This window comes from Xenopus tropicalis, chromosome 1, assembly GCF_000004195.4.
Source record: "Xenopus tropicalis strain Nigerian chromosome 1, UCB_Xtro_10.0, whole genome shotgun sequence".
Lineage (NCBI taxonomy): Eukaryota > Metazoa > Chordata > Amphibia > Anura > Pipidae > Xenopus > Xenopus tropicalis.
In genome coordinates, this window is record NC_030677.2 from 135,308,484 (window position 1) to 135,327,763 (window position 19,280).

Below are 19,280 nucleotides of genomic sequence, written 5' to 3' on the forward strand. Positions count from 1 at the left end.
GATGCAAATTCACTTTGCATTATAATCACTTCTTTCAACAGAAGACGAAGCTGCCTTGTGTAGTAAGTGTATTGTAAAACACATCAGGGCATTAAAACTTGTCAGCACAGAAGACTGCTTTTACTCCCGCACACAAAACAAGCATTTCAAGCACTTGGAGTACATGCTGTAGTGGAAAGTATTCTTTATACAAATAGTTATCAATGATACCATAAGTACCACCTGGATTTTTTGGGGGGTGGAGTGCAAATTTTATTTATCATTTTTTTTCTATTTTTCCTGATAGTTGATTCTGGGGGTATGGTTTTCCCTAAGATCACCAAATTGCCCAACCAAATCTGGGTATATATGCCTTTTTAGGGTTGCCGTTGCCTGGAGATACAGGAAAAACAAAGAAAAGTGAACAAAGAAGGTCTGATTAGCTTTTCTACTACTGCTTTAGTCTTTTTTTCTTTAAGTAGTGTGGCTTATTTCCATAATGGTGAGAAATTGCGTATAAAGGAGACATTGTGAAGGCTTACGCCGCACGTTGTTGTTCACTATGAATATTACACATGGGCAGGGCTGTTGGTTGTGTATAATGGAAACCATCCAAAATAAATATTGGTGTTATAATGTGCATCTCCTTTTAGGATAAAGTGACAGTGTCAGATTCCATGTGATATTAGCCTACAGTGGCATATAAGGTCAGGGTGTTTAAATATGCAGGCCAGAATGGACCAACTCCCTGGTCAGCTTAGAGAGTGGCCCATGGATGGTAATGCATACACTGCAAGTAAATAGTGGGGAGTGCGAGTTGTTTTCATATAACACTATTGAATATATTTTTACAGAAGCACGAAGGCCTTTTTTGTTCAGTGGCAGAAGTTGCATAACGGTGGAACCATCTGCTTTGGTGGGTGTGCAGAAACAAGATGTCTTAGTTCCTGTAGCTGCTGAAAAGTTGATCCAAAATGCAGCTCCAAGTAGAATAAATATTTTTCTTTATTTTTAGGAATGATATTCAATGTTTAAAAGGAAATAGAAGAACTATAGTTCTAAAAAGCAGTCAAATGAATTTATTCAATGTAAATTATAATTATACCTTTGCACTTTGCATGTTTACATTTCTTCTGGCAAATGAAGAAAACGTATCTGTTTTTGGAATCCTTTAAAATAAGGGACAGACTGGTGAGGAAATTCAGGGTTTCCCCACCCATCCCTAACTTGCACATCTGGATGACACCCCAACCATACCTTTGCACTCTTAGCTCTTTCCAACATTTTTATTATAATTCTTAATGGAAAAATTTAGGAACCTTCTTCATTCTCTTAAAGGCGACCTCTCACCCACACATAAAAAGTTGTAAAATAAAAGTCCTTTGGAAAGTAAACATGAAACCCAAATTATTTTTTTTAATTGAATCATCCATACCTGTTGTAATTGAAAAATCTGAGGTGTCAATCATATATTACCTGCCTTTGGCATAGAGGCAGGGCAGGCAGTATATGATTGACACCTCGGATTTTTCAATTACAATTACTTTCATTTTCCATTCAGCCCTTCCTATATATCACCTAGATAGCAAGTGTACAAGATATTGGGGTAAAACAAAGCTTCTTTCATAACAGTGTACACAAAATGGTGGCTGCCTGCTGGCTGTGATTGTGTAATTTCAAGACTAAAGAAAAAAGAAATTCAATATTTTATATGGTGTAAGTAGAGTTTATTTGGCTCTACTAACATGATACAAAATGATTTGGGTTATTCTTTAGGGTGACAGGTCACCTTTAAGCTAATGAAACCATAAAAAGGTATCCAGACCCCAGGAAAGTGCTTTCCCACACATCCCGGGCAGTTGATTTGATGGAAGAGACTGTGATTCCCTTGAGTGCTCTTTGCTTCACTGATATCTAGCAACCAGAAATCCACAGCCACTTACAATTCTTCACTTACACACTTGAAACTACATTGTGGTACACTTCAACCTTGTTGTCAGTTTAAGTAATTAATAAGCGTGTACATTAAGTATTAATAAAATGTAGAGGTTTCAAGAGAATAAGCCGTAAATTTCAAATAAGTAGCACTGCTGCATTGAATTGATTTCCATATAATTGGCCGTGTTGTATTTTTAGCTTGAATTTTCCATAGATTTGATGTGCATTAAAATAATGCCCCTTTTAACATATGGAGAAAATCACCGCTGCTAAATGTGGTTAGAACATGAGACTGCAGACCAGCTGGCTGTTAGTATCATCTGGTTGCATTGATTAGAGCATTATGTGTGTGCTCAGCCATTAAATGACATAGCAACTGGTCTGCTGTGTGCAAATGTACCAGTATTCGACTAACCTTTATTGCTTATTTCATCATGTTACAGAGAATGAAGCAGATACTATTGTTACTGGGTTTAGGTTTTACTTTCCCAGCAATTCACTCATTTTACTTGCTGCATAGATTGTCAGGTACATATCATTAAAATCATGAAATATATATTACAATACCTAACTTAAGGTGGCCATACACGGGCTGATTTCAGCTGCCGATATTGGTCCTTTAGACTGAGTTTTGTTCCATTTTCCTTCTCATTACAATGTATAGAACAGACACACACAATATTTCTTTTTGAATTAGAAAATGTTACAAGGTTTTGGATTTAGTGTTACAGATGGGACCTGTTATCCAGAATGCTCGGGATCAGGGGTTTTCTGGATAAGGGGTCTTTCCGTAATTTGGATCTCCATACCTTAAGTCTGCTAAATATCATTTAAATATTGAAGAAACCTAATAGGATTGTTTTGCCTTCAATAAGAATTAATTATATCTTAGTTAGGATCAAGTACAAGCTACTGTTTTATTATTACAGAGAAAAAGGAAATCATTTTTTAAAAATTAGAATTATTTGCTTATAATGGAGTCTATGGGAGATGGTCTTTTCATAATTCGGAAATTTCTGGATAACGGGTTTCTGGATAAGGGATCCCATACCTGTGCCTCTATATTTAGCCTTTTAATAAAAGCTACGGTAGATAGTGTAGAGGTGGCTTTAAACATGTTGTGGTGAATCAAAACTACAAGTTCCCCATAATGTTCTTCACACTTGCACAGATGGAGGGAACAGAGCAGGAGAGTCACAAACAGTAACTCCTCATTAGAAGCGAGTAATCTAGATGTACACATGAACTTTTACTGACTTTTTTAGTACATTCACATGTCCTGTATTCAGAATGTCATTATCATTGCAACTTTTTATAGCCTCTGCCACGAGAACAATAATCATTCATTAGGTTGCCATCAATAACATTATTTGGAAAAACTGAGGGCTTGTTACTCCTTGCAATTCCAGATGAACCTGTTTTAAGTGTCTCTACAATGGAGTTTTATTTTTAAAAATATTTATCGCTCCTGGCAAACTAGCAAGCCTTTGATCTCAGCCAGTTATTAATCTGGTCATCCTTTGATCTTGTGCTGTTTAAATTTGTACTTCTGACTTGCTGATCCTGCTGTGGTCATGGAGCTCCTCAGTTATTTTTCCATTTCTATCATTTACCAGCCAGGGACGGACTGGGCCGGGAAAAAAACCAGTGGACCCCGCCGGCCCAGCTCGCTCCCCAGCCGTGTGACTCACCCCCCCCCCCCGGTGGTCATCTGGAGCTGCGTGCATGTGGGGGGAAGCAGGATGCGACATGTAGCAGTCAGTGTAGAAGGAGCTTGCAACTGGGGTGGGGGCCCAACACTGTCATTTACTGTAGCTTACAAATTATTCCTATGCATTAGACAGCATCTCAGCATGTCTTTTCAGGAACTTGGTAAGCTACCAATATTTTACAATTTATCATGTCCTAATCCCCCCCCCCCCCTAAAAAAACATAATTGGGCACTCATCCCATACTTTCCTTCACCTTGAATCACATTTCAACTCGCACACTTTCAGTCAGGTTCCAACTGGGCTGGCAGGACACTGGGAAATAAACCTGTTGGCCCCTGCTGACCCAGAGCTCCCCCCTGCAAAGCAGAGATGTAAAGGATATGCGCGGAGCGGGGGATGGAATGCAATGTTAGGTATGGCCTGTGGGGGAGCATATAACTGTGTCAGTGCAGACCATTAAGAGAGAATGGATTGTGTTTTGTCCTGCACTCACCTGGGGTGGAACATAGGAGAACTTTGCCGCAGTGGAACGCAGGTCCAAGTGCCTGTGTGTACAAGTCCTAATGGGAGAAGGGGCTGTATTTATATAAAGGCTCCCACGTGGTTGTGCCTAGGGCAGCAGCTCTTGGGGGGAATGGCCTTGGGTGTGTGTATGTGTATATATATATATATATATATATATATAGAGAGATATATATATATATAGAGATATATATATATATAGAGATATATAGAGATAGAGATAGATAGATAAATCTTAAAAAATTATTTCACTCACTTGCCTCCAGATACTTGCATCTAAATCCAGCAGTGGAGCTGAGTGGTACATGCACACTATGCAAGCTGTACAGTACATGTGCCAATTGAAGCGATGGCTGCCGAGAAGTCTATTGCCTAGGGTGGGCTTGGACAGCCCTGGGCAGTGGGGTCAGCCTGAAAGCTAGTTATGGTGAGATTTGGGGAGAATACCTCTGCTGTTTTAGATTTCTTGGCACTATGGCCAAATGCCTGATACACCAAATTGTTTTTCTACATCTGTAACCTTGTTATGAGCCATGGGAAAGCTTGAACTGAAAAAAAAAATCTGACAGCAACTGCTCTACAAGATAATTTTGGCTGGCAGTATCTCTTGATGCTCACAAACTGCCAATTATGGGAGCAGGCTTGATGCTATGTGCAGCCGGTGAGGACAAGAACATAATGAAAGAGAGAGAACGATCAAGTTCTGTTCTTGCCAAGCTATTCTGTACTCTGTGCTGTTACAGTGACATTAATGTGTATAAAGAAATTCTCTTCTTAAAATCAGATGCAGGCCTGGGCAATGTAACTTTTATCTTGAGAATCTTCTAACACATTTCTCTTTCTGCTATCAGGTGGAAATGATATGGTAAGCTGATGTCTAAGAACATTATCTTACAATTCTGAGCCAATCAGTCCAAGCTACTACTTGCACTACTTCTGTTTTCTAAGGCTGATGCCACACCAGGCGTAGGGCTGATTTTTTCGGCAAGCGGAAAAACGCTTGCCGAAAATTCAGCCCTACGCCTGCTACTTGTGCCTGCACCCGAATGAATGGGATACGCTCGGGTGAAGGCACAAGTAGCCGATATACGCATGAAAACGCGAGAGAATGCAAAGTCTCGCGTTTTCATGCGTATATCGGCTACTTGTGCCTTCACCCGAGCGTATCCCATTCATTCGGGTGCAGGCACAAGTAGCAGGCGTAGGGCTGAATTTTCGGCAAGCGTTTTTCCGCTTGCCGAAAAAATCAGCCCTACGCCTGGTGTGGCATCAGCCTAAGGGCTCTGGCACACGGGGAGATTAGTCGCCCGCGGCAAAACTCCCTGCTCGCGGGCGACTAATCTCCCCGAGTTGCCTTCCCCCTGCCATCCCACCGGCAAACATGTAAGCGGCGCGACTTCGCGCAAATCGCCCCGCCGCGTCTGCCATCCCGCCGGCGACTTACATGTTCGCCGGTGGGATGGCAGGGGGAAGGCAACTCGGGGGTGACTAATCTCCCCGTGTGCCAGAGCCCTAAAGGCCAGGGGTCACAGTAAACTCTTTTTGCTCAGTGCTGATTGCAGATTTCTTTATCATACATCACTTTTATTTCTGCACATACAGTATAAACAAGCAGCCCCCCCCGCCCCGAACAAAATGCAATAGCAAGAAAACCAGTACTACCTGCTACTGTATCTATGTCATCTAACATTTAGCAAGTATTTATTGCACTTGTAATTATAGTCATTTAACTTTTTTTTAGCCCATCCTCAAAATTTTTATCTAGACTTCTGGCCAATTATTTGTTGATCCTAACTAGCAAGTGACCACTGCAGTGTAATATACTACTCTATTTGGGGGATGTATTAAAAGTCATGAATTGAGAAAATGCATGTATAAGGCTGATGCCACACCAGGCGTAGGGCTGATTTTTTCGGCAAGCGGAAAAACGCTTGCCGAAAATTCAGCCCTACGCCTGCTACTTGTGCCTGCACCTGAATGAATGGGATCCGCTCGGGTGCAGGCACATGTAGCCGATATACGCACGAAAACGCGAGAGAATGCAAAGTCTCGCGTTTTCATGCGTATATCGGCTACATGTGCCTGCACCCGAGCGTGTCCCATTCATTCGGGTGCAGGCACAAGTAGCAGGCGTAGGGCTGAATTTTCGGCAAGTGTTTTTCCGCTTGCCGAAAAAATCAGCCCTACGCCTGGTGTGGCATCAGCCTAAGAAGAAAACATTTTGCAAATGTAAAATTTTAAATTGTTATTACTCTGTGAATGTTTGGGCCCCCATGTTGAGTAGGTGCAAAAGATTCCGAATCCATGCATCAGTAACTAGTGCAATCCAGTAAGTATGACTTGTGCTCATTTAGCGAAACTGGGCAGATTTGCACCTGAGCAGTAACCCATGGCAACAAACAAATGTTTACTTTCATTATCATTCCAGCAGCTGGCTAAACAAAGGTAATCAATCATTCGTTACTATGGTTAGCCTTCTTTGGTGCAAATTTAGTAATTTTCTTTTTTTAAATGAGCCCACTAATTTTGTATAAATTGCACCATATGGACAAACTACATTGTCTGTCTATGCAAAAGATTTCATATACTTTTGTGAACATTCAATTCCTGTGACCCTGGAATTACTGATCAGTTGTGCCCTTTTTATAGGTATATAAATAACCAGCTTATTTTGTTCTCAGCACATTCCTCATAGGAATGCATAGGAACTGGTTAGACTGCCATTTTTAGTCTGGAAGGAGGGATATTTGCCTAGCTTACAATAAACTCAACAATGAAAAGCTATATAGCAGGCTGCTGTAGTTCAATATGATTTGGAGCTGCCGCACCGCATGATTCAACTGTAAAGGTGGCCACACACGTGGCGATTTGGTCTCACAAAAGATCATTCAATCAGCCACTAACCGTTCAGGTCTGAAACGGCAGATAAGGAGGTAGAAACAATAGGATTTCTGCCGATTCAGCCCTGACCTGGCCGATCGGCGAGTCGACCGATATCAGCAGCCTCCTGCGATATCGGTCAACTCGCCAACTTGCCATACACGCACCGAATATCGTACGAAACGATGTTTTGTACGATATTATCGGTGCGTGTATGGCCAGCTTTAGACTTCTGAACATTTTACCAATAGGTAACATTGTGCTCTGTTTCTCAACAAAAGAGGAGTCTATAGAATTACCAAGGCAAGCAGTGTGGCAGCCATAATGGCCACTTGTCTTGCAGATCTACACAGCAGTAGCTGCACATTGCTGACCCCTGTAAATGCACTGATGGCTATAGCCATTTTGTAAAGACAGACCAGCACTGGCACAAGCTTTTCTGTCTTGTGTTGCACACGTCCCTGTTGTGTTAAACACTTCTGTGTTGTATTGCACACTTAACAGTATAGTTTCTTGTTTAACTCTAGCCTGGCCAGAGTCAGCACTTTATAAAAAGAGGCCGGAAAATAGGGCATTTGTCCTTGTCCTGGCACAATATGATGTTTAGGATAATAGGATCCATATAATAATAATAGGATCCAACAAAGGGCCCAGATTTTCACTACCAAATCAATGGATGTGTCAAGCATGGCTGAGCTTAGATGAGAGCACAGCATTTCTTGCCACTTGCAGAGTGAAAGATCAGGCATTAATATCACTTTGTGCTAATGCGTGTGATTACTTGATTATCTCAGACCACAGTATTTACAGTAACTAATCCCGTAGACTCATGTATGTGTCACCTCATGCCTGTGTAGAAGCCAAGCCAAAATACTTTCTTATTTGCTATTTGGGTTTACATTAACCTCACTTGTAAGACTTCTGTAATTAATGGCAGCACAAAGACTGAAAGCCTAACAGAAAGTTAAACACTTTTTAAGCAGTGTGCCTAAGCTGTTTAAGGAATTTGCCTTAGTTCCGCTGGTTTTATTAAACTGAGCCATGCAGCAAAGGAATGTTGGAATTTTTACAGTCACAATCAGTGTACAATTGGCTGTCCAAAGGCAGTCATCTTACCAGTATATAAACTGATGATAGTCAAGTAACCTGCTCTAGGTATTAAGGTTTATCAAAGGGAAAAAATAGCCTTTCCATTAAAGATCCCATTCAGGTCAATTGAAAGCTATGAAACATGCCTCTCTGAACTGTGGCAAGCTTTGTTTTCACTCTTGTGAATATATATATATATATATATATATATATATATATATATAATTTATCTATTTATTTATTTTTTGCATTGTGCATGACCTAGTTTGTATAAACATTATTATTAATTTAGTGCTAAAGTGCTTTACAAAATTATGCGTCATTCACATGTTAGTTAACCTGCCTGTATGTGAGACGAAGCCCATGCATGCAGAAATTTAGGACCTCATTTCTGCAATGGGGCATTAGTAATTGCCATGTATTCTTTTTTTCTTCTTCTTGGATTGTGGAATAGCTTTAGTTATATGCTTATTAATATAGTTTAAATGCTAGGAGAAATTGTCTAATGCTTGTCTAAGGATTTTTTTTCTACAATGCTTATTACTCGCAAGCAGGTCCGTTTAAATAAATGAGCAAATGTGGCTTTTTCGCAGGGACCCTCAGCGGAACATTGTCTGGTTTAAGTTTTAATTAAAGCATAATTGTATTTTTATTTATATTCTTTCGGACTATTTTTAGTGGGCTGTAGGATCCACCAATGAGATCAAATAAAAGGAACTGTTTTATCATTACAAAAAATAAAGTAAAAATATATTTTCTATTTAAACTGGACTTTCTGGAATATGTTATTGCTTTATTATGTATTGTTTTCTGGATAATGGGCTTTTGCATAATAGATCCCATACCTTTACTGGCAAACAGAATCTTTTCAATGCCTTAGCAGTTGAATATGCTAAAGCATATGACTGTCATTGCCAGATAAAGGAAATGTACCTTTTAGCAGAAAAGTTGCTGAATGGGGTAGTCCAGGATGACCACAATGGCCTTACAGCAAAACTTCAGTGGATAAATGGCAAGACGGGAATTCCTAGCAGTTTATATACTAATAATACATTCTGCTGAACTGTGGCAGTGTATTGGCTACGCCTCTGCTTTATATAAAGATGGAAATATCCATTATCCCTTTCTCTTACAGCTTTTAAACTTTTGTTTTAATGTATTAAATGTATTATGTATTTGTTTTAATGTATTTTGTTTTAATATATATATATATCCATAAAATAAACTGCAAGTGCCTAGGCAAGCAATATTACAGCTCCATTATGTTTTCAATAACATATGCAGATAAGAAGTGAGCCGTAGCTGGGAAGGTATTTTACTTTGGATGCAAGCTATGGCCTAGAGTTCTCTGACTGCTTATAGTGGCAGAACCAAGGAACCTTTTGCAATTATACACAGTACTATGCTAAGGCCTACTAAAATAATATATAAAATGATACTCAGATATTGCACAGTGAAAAAAAAAAGTGGTTTCATTACTTATTTATGTTATTGTATTGTTCGGGGGGCACGAAAATATGCTGTTGGAAACCACTTACATGTTTTTGTCAATTGTGTTTTCTTGTGGCTGCTTACAGAATACAAGACTGGTACTGAATTTACAACTACAGGATAGTAAGGGCAGCCTGCCAAGCTTTGACAAAAGATCCATCCCATAGTAATAATTCAACAGTAATTCAATAGGTACTAGAAGATCACTGAGCAAATCACTGTTGTTACAGATGTTTTCCTACCAGCACAATCCCATCAACTAAATTTATTGTGCAAATTAATCCTGCTCTGTGATATTGATTTAAACTGGCCCGAAACGTGTACATATAATGTAACTTGTGTTGTGCAAGCCTTTGTTCTTTGAGATCTCTTAAAGGGAAAGGTGTCTGGAAATATATTGCATGAAACAGTCCATATGTAAAAACTTTTATATAAATAAAGCCTTTCCATGAAGAATATAATTTTAGATAAGTGCTATTGGATAATCCAATAATAAATCACTGCCATTACTATTAGCCATCATTCTTATGCCTTGTGTGAAGTACTGTGCTTACACACAAACTGTTTATACACTTATATACTACGTTACATCAGCCAATGAATACACAGAGGTGTTTCTTTTTACATTTACACTTCTGTCAGGTGATCTCTGAAAGAGCGCATGGAACACACAAAATGGTGGCTCAAGGTAAACTCTGTATAAGGCAATATTTACTAATACTTATATGCCAATTTGACAGGATTATTTGATAGGTTACTTAGTAGAATATCAATTATCTGTTGGTTAGGTTTCCCTTAAGAACACATAGTTTTGCCCTAAAAAAACATTTTAAACACAAAACTGCATAAGGGAATCATTGTTAGTCTAAAAACTAGCAGCCATTTTGTGTTGTTTGCTGCACTTTGAGTCAGGGGAGCTCATGTTCCAAAAACATAATATTTTACATTGTGTACATCTCCATTCTTGGCATCAAAACCAATACTAAAACTGACACGGAAAATAAAATAATTATCTCTCTGAGAAATAATAACCTTATTATGAACAATTCTTTTATCGCTTTGCAAAAGCGGCCATTGTTAGGCAGGGGACAGAGGAAACATATTTGCTAATTTGGCTGCTATAGTGGTGGGGAAAAAAATGGACCTGCCTTCTGCCAGCTGCAGTCTGTGCCGCGATATCCTCTTCCTCTGGCTCCAGTCATTGCCCTTCCTAACACTTCTTGTCATTTCCATTGTTTTCCAGCAGCAGAATGTTCCTTCAAGCTTTGCCTGCTTTATTTAATCATGTCGGTTATTCGGTTTGTACTATCTTGAACAATTCAACATGGTAAACATGTGTGTCACTAATCAGTGTACTAGCAATTTAGGGCCGTGGCAGACGGGGAGATTAGTCGCCACGCGACAAATCTCCCTTGCCGTGGGCAACTAATCTCCCCGTAATACCATCCCACCAGCTAGAATGTAAATCATCAGGGGGATGGCATACGCGGCGCCGAAATTGCAGAAGTTTCCTCTCAAGGCAACTTTGGCGATTTCGGCAAATCACTGCGCCGCGTATGCCATCCCACCGCACATAAAGACATCATATGCGGCACAATGATGAGAAACTTGATTTGTGTGAAGTCAGTTTGTGTAATGATAAATACATAAGCAATGTAGAGCCTTCTGAATAACATCGGCTGCCTTCATCTATGCAAAATCTTGTAAAGAGAAACTGTCATTATCTCCCCCAATTGCAAACTACATCTGGGGTGAGACAGTTAACAATTCTGACTCCTAAAAGGTCACTAAAATTAGCTTTACAGAATGCCCTACACCTACACATAACTTTATGGTTTTCATTCTCTCTGCAACAAGTAGGCCAGCCAAACCCTCTGCGGCAAATTAGAGAGGCTTCAGATGGGGTTTTTTGCCTTCCTCTGGATCAACTAGTATTTAGGCAGGTTATATATAGGCATTATGGTTGAACGTGATGGACGTATGTCTTTTTTCATCCCAACTTACTATGTTACTATGTAACCCTACCCTTTAGGCTGACAGGTAACCATAGAAAATTCCATCTAGATTTTTTTTTGTAATAACCAAGCACTTTTGTATTTAACATTAGACGAATACTTGTAGTTTTTGTTACTGGTAGAACTATAACTGCCATAGCAAGTTAGCTGTTCATGGTTGCAAGCATCACAACTAACTTGAAAGCAATAGCCTTAGGATTTATTAATTATTAACATCTTTGTGCTGATATCCTAGAGAACAGAATGCAGGTAAGCTGTACATAGTTACTGGATCATGAATGCAAAACACATCACCATATAAAGACCAATGCCAATAGTTGGTTGTTATCCCACTGTGCTACATTTAGAACACAGGTAGTAGCGATATGCAAAAACTATAGTAGAAGACTATGGCTGGGTCTCTGTGCAGTCAATATAGTGTTGGTGTTTCCGCAGTGTCTCGATAGGGGTGCACATGCCCCCTGGATACCTGGCTTTGGGGGTGATATGTAATAAAAGGCACTAAGTTTGCCCAGGAGCAGTAACCCATAGCAAACAATAAGCAGAAGCAATCGCTTCTACTGGAGGCACACGGGAAATTTAAATGCCTGTCAAAATCTCCTGCCCAGTCCCCAGAGGAAATGTGGCCAGTGGGCATCATGCCACCCCGGGCCTTTGTGGCCACCCCACAAATCCAGGCCTGTTCTCTGTCATACTATTATTATTTGCATACAATGGAAAAACTTTCTTCTGAGTGTTTTCTTTTGATTTGAAGAAATGCTCTCTATTTCAGCCATATAACTGTATGGCATCGTAATAGATTCTCTACCTTGTGAGAGAATTTATAGTAGTTAATTCTGGTAATCATCTGTTATATAAATGCCATTTAATGATTAAGCCTTCATCTCATGACTTTGCTGCTGCCAGATTGCCAGGGGGTGGATTTGCAAAACTAGAGTTAATGATATTTTGGAGTAGTAACACATAACAGCAAAACAGACTTTGTTTGGAATTTTTGTCTGGGTTTGACTGTGGCAGAGCAAAGCAACTTCAGGATACTAGAAAAAAAAAACGAGTTTCAATTATTAAATTTTGAAGCAATTTCTACTGATAATGGAAGCTTCAAAAATTAATTTCTCCAATGTAAAACAAAGACTCAAGAGTTATTTTCAGTGGGATAACCCCAGGCATTGATCCACCAGGGTTTTAGGTTCCATAATTTATTCCAGTGGCACACTGACATTTTGCACATGGCTGACTGTCGGTTCATTGAAGAACTCCTTGTCTGATGTAAAATGGAAGCAGACTGACCCATTTGGAAATACTCCTGCTTAAACAGTATTCAAAATGCCCCATGTGCCCATTAGCCTTAGATCTCCATTCACTCCATGCTCACAATGTAGGGTGGGCTCAGGAGCTCAAGGGGCCCTGTAGGTAACTCCTGTAACTCCTTGCAGAATTTGGATTCTGGCGAATTTTGTCTGACCTAACCATGTGCAAACCCTTGCCATACAACTTTAATGCTTGTGCCAGAATTGTGAATTCTTCCTGGTGCTGCATTTTTTTGAATTATTTGTGTAACTGTAGTTTTTTTTTGACATCTTAATGTTTTAAGTAGGTTCTGGCCAAAAAACAGTTGTTTTTTTCCTTAAAAACCCCTCATCACAGATAAACAACACACCTAATGGTTTAGCAGTAGGCCATATACATGATGATACTTAATCCCTTAAAATTTGTCTGAATTATGTATTAAAGAAAAAGTAAAACATTTTATTAATCTTTAAAATGACTGTATACAGCAGCCACAATAATACAACTTTCTCCCTGCATTCAGATCTGTTTTGTTTCTCTATTACAGCCAATTCAGCTACAGCTCTTTTACTGACTTCCTTGTCTAGCATGAAGCTCTGCCCCCTTTGCTTTCTGAGCACTCCTTCTCTCTCTATTATAACCTTAAAGAGGTGCCTATCGCGCATGCCTGATTGATTTTAATTGGAGCAGAGGCAGTTAGCATGCCCAGTAGGCACCTCTTTGAGGTCATCATAGTCAGAGAGAGGAGGGCTCAGAAAGCAAATGGGGGTGGAGCTTCACACTAAGTCAGTAAAAGAGCTGCAGTTCAGCTGCTTGTAATAGAGAAATAAACTTAAACTACACATGTGGAGAATGGTGTGTTATTCAGGATGCTGTTTAGAGTAATTTTAGGGGATTTTAAAATACAAAGCTTGCTTATCCTTAAGCATTTGTTGTTGTATGTTGTTGCATGTTTTAACTGATGGAAGAACTGTATGCTTGTACTAATTAGGGTTCCATTCTTGTTCAACTTGCATATGTGGAACATTTCTCTATCCCCAGATTCACAAATCTGACTCTTTCTTCACAGTGCTTTTATTCTTGTTTTTCAGCGGTCAGTTTGCTGTGGTGAAAAAATGCCAAGAAAAGAGCACAGGCGTGCATTATGCTGCAAAATTTATCAAGAAGCGAAGGACCAAATCAAGTCGGCGTGGGGTGACCCGGGAGGATATAGAGAGGGAGGTCAGCATACTGAAGGAGATCCAGCACCCCAATGTGATCACGTTGCACGAAGTGTACGAGAATAAAGCAGATGTCATTCTCATTCTGGAGCTGTAAGTGCCACAGCGCTCAAACGCTTGTTTGTCTCTTGTGCAATGAAAGGATGATGTAATGGTCTTCCTGTGCAACCACAGGAACGGCAAGACACAAACCGAAGCTGTGTGTTTCAAGGGCCCTTCATTATGCAACTTGGAGGTTTTGTTTCACACAACCAGATAGGAGCAAGTTTACTTTTATAGTGGGGTATGCTGTATAAATAGATGGTGCTGGCAGTTCGTTACTCAACCCTTTCTGTGCCAGTGTCTAGAATGCATTTCACCTTGGGATTTGGGATACATCCTGCGCATTAGGTAAAGAAATTACCTAAAAACATGCGTGTTTTGTTATATTTACAAATCTCTCTGTTTAAATGCACAGCTTGAAATTTACAAGAATGTCTACATAATAGCAGTATACATACTTACACACTTTTTCAAATTATGTGTGCTGTTGGAGAGTTTTTTGAGATTTGACCTCACTGTCAGCTATGCATTTACAGTTGTCACACAAGTGTGTAAAAAAATTCTCAAAAGTAAATGATTTACATCTATACTTGTTTAAGGAAGTATTCATCATGTGGGTAACTCTGGCATTTCTGCATTTCTGCATTTCTCAAAGACAAATATTTAGTATGCAGGAAATAATGCACGCTATGTAAGTCTATTCTTTCCTAGCGAAACAGTGATCCACACGTAGAAATGCTTATTGCAAATGTATCCACCAGGTAAAAGCAAGCAAGGATTCTATTTTTGTAAAGATGCATAATATGTGTATTTGGGTGAACAATTAATCCTGTGGATAAGATTCTATCTAATATTTTACTGAATCCAAACTATAACTCGCATATTAATCACTGATTAAACATCCAAAAAAGTACATAATCTATAAAAATGTTGCCTTCAGGTATGCAGTCATATAATTTAAGGATTTGGCAGACTCCTGTAAAAAATTTAGGGTCTTTACTACCATAGCAGCTCCTTCTCATAAAAAAACACAAATATGCACATATGTCCATCTCACTGTATAGAATTAGAATAACAATAGCAATGAACTGTACCATTCTTCTTCTTTGCCCCACTGACCATAGACACTTGACCTTGGGAAAATGCACTTTTTCTGGAGCAAGTGAGTGACATCCATGGCTAAAACTCACTCTGAGCAAGTTGACTTTGCCTTTAAACTGATATCTACAGTAACTATCCTATGATATTAAATCCATCTGCTCAGAGAAAGTAGTGCTGTCCAAGCTGTAATATTAAGTTAAATGTATATTTTCATTTGTTTTATTTCTTCACAGAATCTGTGGTGGTGTTGCTGCCTCATTCTGTAGCATTAGCCTTTCCTAAGCTGCCACACAACCTGTGAGACAGTGGCCACTGCTTTTCTTTATAGCTGGTACAGAGATATACCATAAGTCTTGGCTAGCATAGTTATACACACAGTAATATCAAATGGAAACCTGTTAGTGCTTAAGTAGCGATAGCAACCAATTGCAACCATCATGGCATTTTCTTTCATCATTCTAAATCAAACAATAAAAATAACTACTAATTGGTTGTTATGGGATACTAGACTAAGGACCATGTCAGACACAGCATTTTCGCCATCAGCTTTTCTAAATGTCAATCCTCTTCCTTTTGCCGCAACATCACTATGCACTGACAGGCATGGCATCGACTTATGGCATATAAACATATTCTTTCATAGTTGTGCATCAAAATCCACCCCATCTGTGCAGCCCAATGCTGTCAAAATAATGTCAGGCCTGAAGGGAGCAGATCTGCATTTTCTCTCCCCCCAGCGCATGTACACCAAAGGAGAAAATGCCAGACATGGCCCTAGGGAAATTTGCACATATTACTAAGTATTCCCTTTTCCCTTCTATCTTTCCATGCATGGGTAATTAGTTTACATAGGATCAGGTCTTGCTATAACTTAATTTGTCCTTTTGGAACCACTTCTCAAGTAGTTTTCCCTCCTGTTACTACTTTACAGGAATACTTACATACCCAATATTTTCAGCATATCCATCCTTCTTTCTGTTAACCCTCCCTTATCAGTAGAAATCATTCTATCCCAATTTTTATCTGATGCAGACTTATTCATGAATAGAAAATATAGACATTGTATAATTCAGTTCGGTGCAGTCAATGGATATTCTTCTTCAAACCAGTTCTTGTTCATTTTACAAATTCTGTGTGGCCGTTACAAATAACAAGCAATGCTTAAATTCAAAATGTTCAAACATTTCTAACTCATTAATTCAGCTAGCTGACAGGTTTATATCTTGTCTTGCAGACTTATAAAGTGGTTAATTGGAAGATGTCAGAGACTGCACAATTCAGTCACTAGCAAACTGATTGCCCTGTCTAAGAATTTCTATTGGAATAGTGTCTTTGTAAAAGGAAATTGTGGAGAAAACCTTCTATACTTGATCTCTGTAAGAGTTTAGACTAAATGACTATGTGTCAGGAGCTTGCTGTATCCTTAACACTATTTCTGTTGTGACAGAGTTGCAGGAGGTGAGCTATTTGACTTTCTTGCTGAAAAGGAGTCTCTGACAGAGGAGGAAGCTACAGAGTTCATCAAGCAGATCCTTAATGGTGTGAATTACCTCCACTCCCTGCACATTGCCCACTTTGACCTCAAGGTACTAAAATTTTGTGATCTGACTTTTGTTTTATGTAGCTCCTTTACTCTCTCGATAGATGGTGAATAATTTTGAGTGTTCTCTCATATGTCTCTGTCTGCTTTTCAAGTATATGCTCATAATTAGTTAGAAGGGGGAAGAATTGAACATGGAGCTGTATTATGAACATTTTTTCAGTACAGTGAGATTTCTAAACATGTAATTTCTACAATGCTTTGGTACAGCCTGTCATACTAAAGCTTTTTTACCCGTGAGCGATAGTCAAATGAGTTGGGGAGCAACACAAGCATGAAAAACTTTCCAGGTGTGTCAAATAAGGGCTGGTATTAGCTATTTGGTAGCCCTTGTGTGAACTGGCAGCTTACATAAGGCTCTGTTTGGTCGTACACTTGGCCCAAACAGCCCCCACCAGCCCACTAAATAGTGACTGTCTATGGCATTTTACAGCAACCTCTCTAGCATTTGCCAGAATCCACTGATTGCCAGTCCACGCCTGCTTACGAGCCAATGGTTGGGGATCACTGGCCTAATGTAATGGGATAGTTTTTTGTAAATGTTTTGCTTTATTATATTCTAAAAATACTAATATTTAAACTACCCAACATTTAAAATATATGTTTGCTTTGCAGCTCAGTTTACAGAATCCATTAAATATTCATATTCATTGTCTGAAGCTGGTGCCATCTCCTTTTGTCTTATCATACTTGGCACAAACAAGAGTTTGCAAAGGTCTTGAGTTCCATAGAACAAAGTCCTCTATATTAAGCAAACCTTTCAGGTAGTAGAATTAGATGAATGTGAAACATCTCAATCAAGCAGCATGAGATTTGCTGGTGAAGGTGTATGCTCTCATGGGTTCACAGTTTTCAGGAATCTTGTTTTTAAAAAAAATTAATGTGTATGTTTTTTTTTTGTAATGTTACTGTCGGAAAAGAGACAAAAGCCTGCTTACAACATTGGCTTTATGTCTGTTACAAAAATATCTAGTTCTTATTTGTGCTCTCCATGTGTGTAGCCTGAAAACATCATGCTGCTTGATAGAAACGCACCAAATCCTCGTATTAAGATCATAGATTTTGGCTTGGCTCACAGAATCGACTCTGGAAATGAATTTAAGAACATATTCGGAACTCCAGAATTTGTTGGTAAGTATTGTCTTTCTTTACCCTGCCTTGTAAGAATAGTTTATTTGATGATGATGAAAGATTGCATCCTGATTGGGCATTGTAGTAGTCATATATTTACATTTTAATAATGTATTATTTCTCTTTTCCAAAAATTAGCGCCTGAAATTGTAAATTATGAACCGCTTGGTCTTGAATCTGATATGTGGTAAGTTGGAATGCTTGGGGGTTTTGTTGATTCCCTACACACCAGAATGCAGTTAATGGTTTTCTGTTATTATTTTTAGGAGTATTGGAGTCATAACATATATTCTGTAAGTATATATTATTGTAAGAGGTGTTTATTTTGTGAGTTTTTTTTTAATATTTTCATACCCATGAGCATATTCTACCTGTACTGGCTATAGTTGTTGCCACAACTTGTGGCAGTGACAGATCACCACATGTATCATATTCTTTATATCACACAATTACCAAACATTTTTTTAAGAAGGATCTGATACAGTAAGGTTACTAATGCATGTAGTGGCCATTAGAACACGGATGGTGCACTCTCTTCCTGGTGTGGAAAATAAAAGGTAGGTCCTCTGGGCCCCTTCTATTCTACCAAGTACAAGGTGAACCATCAAAACACTTTGAAGGTTATGTATTATAAAAGTTAAAAGATTAGTAGCCCATAGCAGGCAATTAGAAGGAAGCATTTACTGCCCCCTGTTTGAAAGCAAACTTTTAATTGATTGCAGTAGGTTGGACAATTAAATAGCAATGACAAAGTAAAAACTTTGCAAGTGTTATTATATTGCCCATCAGATTTACTATTGCTCTGACCAGCTGCAATACTACTAACTGTAACTGTATGTGTGGAAGACATAAACTATATGTGTAAATTTGAATTAATCTGGTGGGAGGCATTTTAGTACCGTACTAGCTGTTTATAAATTTACCAAATAGCTATTCTTTTATGTGCTTTCCTTAGATTGAGCGGGGCATCTCCATTCCTTGGGGAAACAAAGCAGGAGACCTTGGCTAATATATCTGCTGTCAGTTATGACTTTGAGGAGGAGTTCTTTAGTAGTACAAGTGACCTGGCCAAAGATTTTATAAGGCGGCTGCTAGTCAAGGACCCAAAGTAAGTGTTTTGTTTTTTTTTTCTTAAATCTTTCTTGACATGAATAACTAAGCCCATATTATAGGACAGGAATGGGACCAGTTATCCAGATAAGGGATCTTTCTGTAATTTGGACCTTTATATCTTAAACCAATTAAGATTTTTTAGCCTTGAATAAGGATT

At 38.9% G+C, this 19,280-nt stretch overlaps 1 protein-coding gene across 3 annotated transcripts in view; it reads left to right on the top strand.

The window, feature by feature from the left end:
- Positions 1-19,280, top strand: part of dapk1 (death associated protein kinase 1) — an 86,987-nt gene that overhangs the window by 32,365 nt on the left and 35,342 nt on the right. For all 3 annotated transcript variants that reach the window (XM_012955218.3, NM_001123439.1, XM_012955236.3), the window contains 6 exon segments: positions 14,008-14,229; positions 16,727-16,865; positions 17,881-18,010; positions 18,149-18,197; positions 18,277-18,303; positions 18,966-19,118. In XM_012955218.3, coding sequence (XP_012810672.2) covers positions 14,008-14,229; positions 16,727-16,865; positions 17,881-18,010; positions 18,149-18,197; positions 18,277-18,303; positions 18,966-19,118 — 720 coding nt within the window.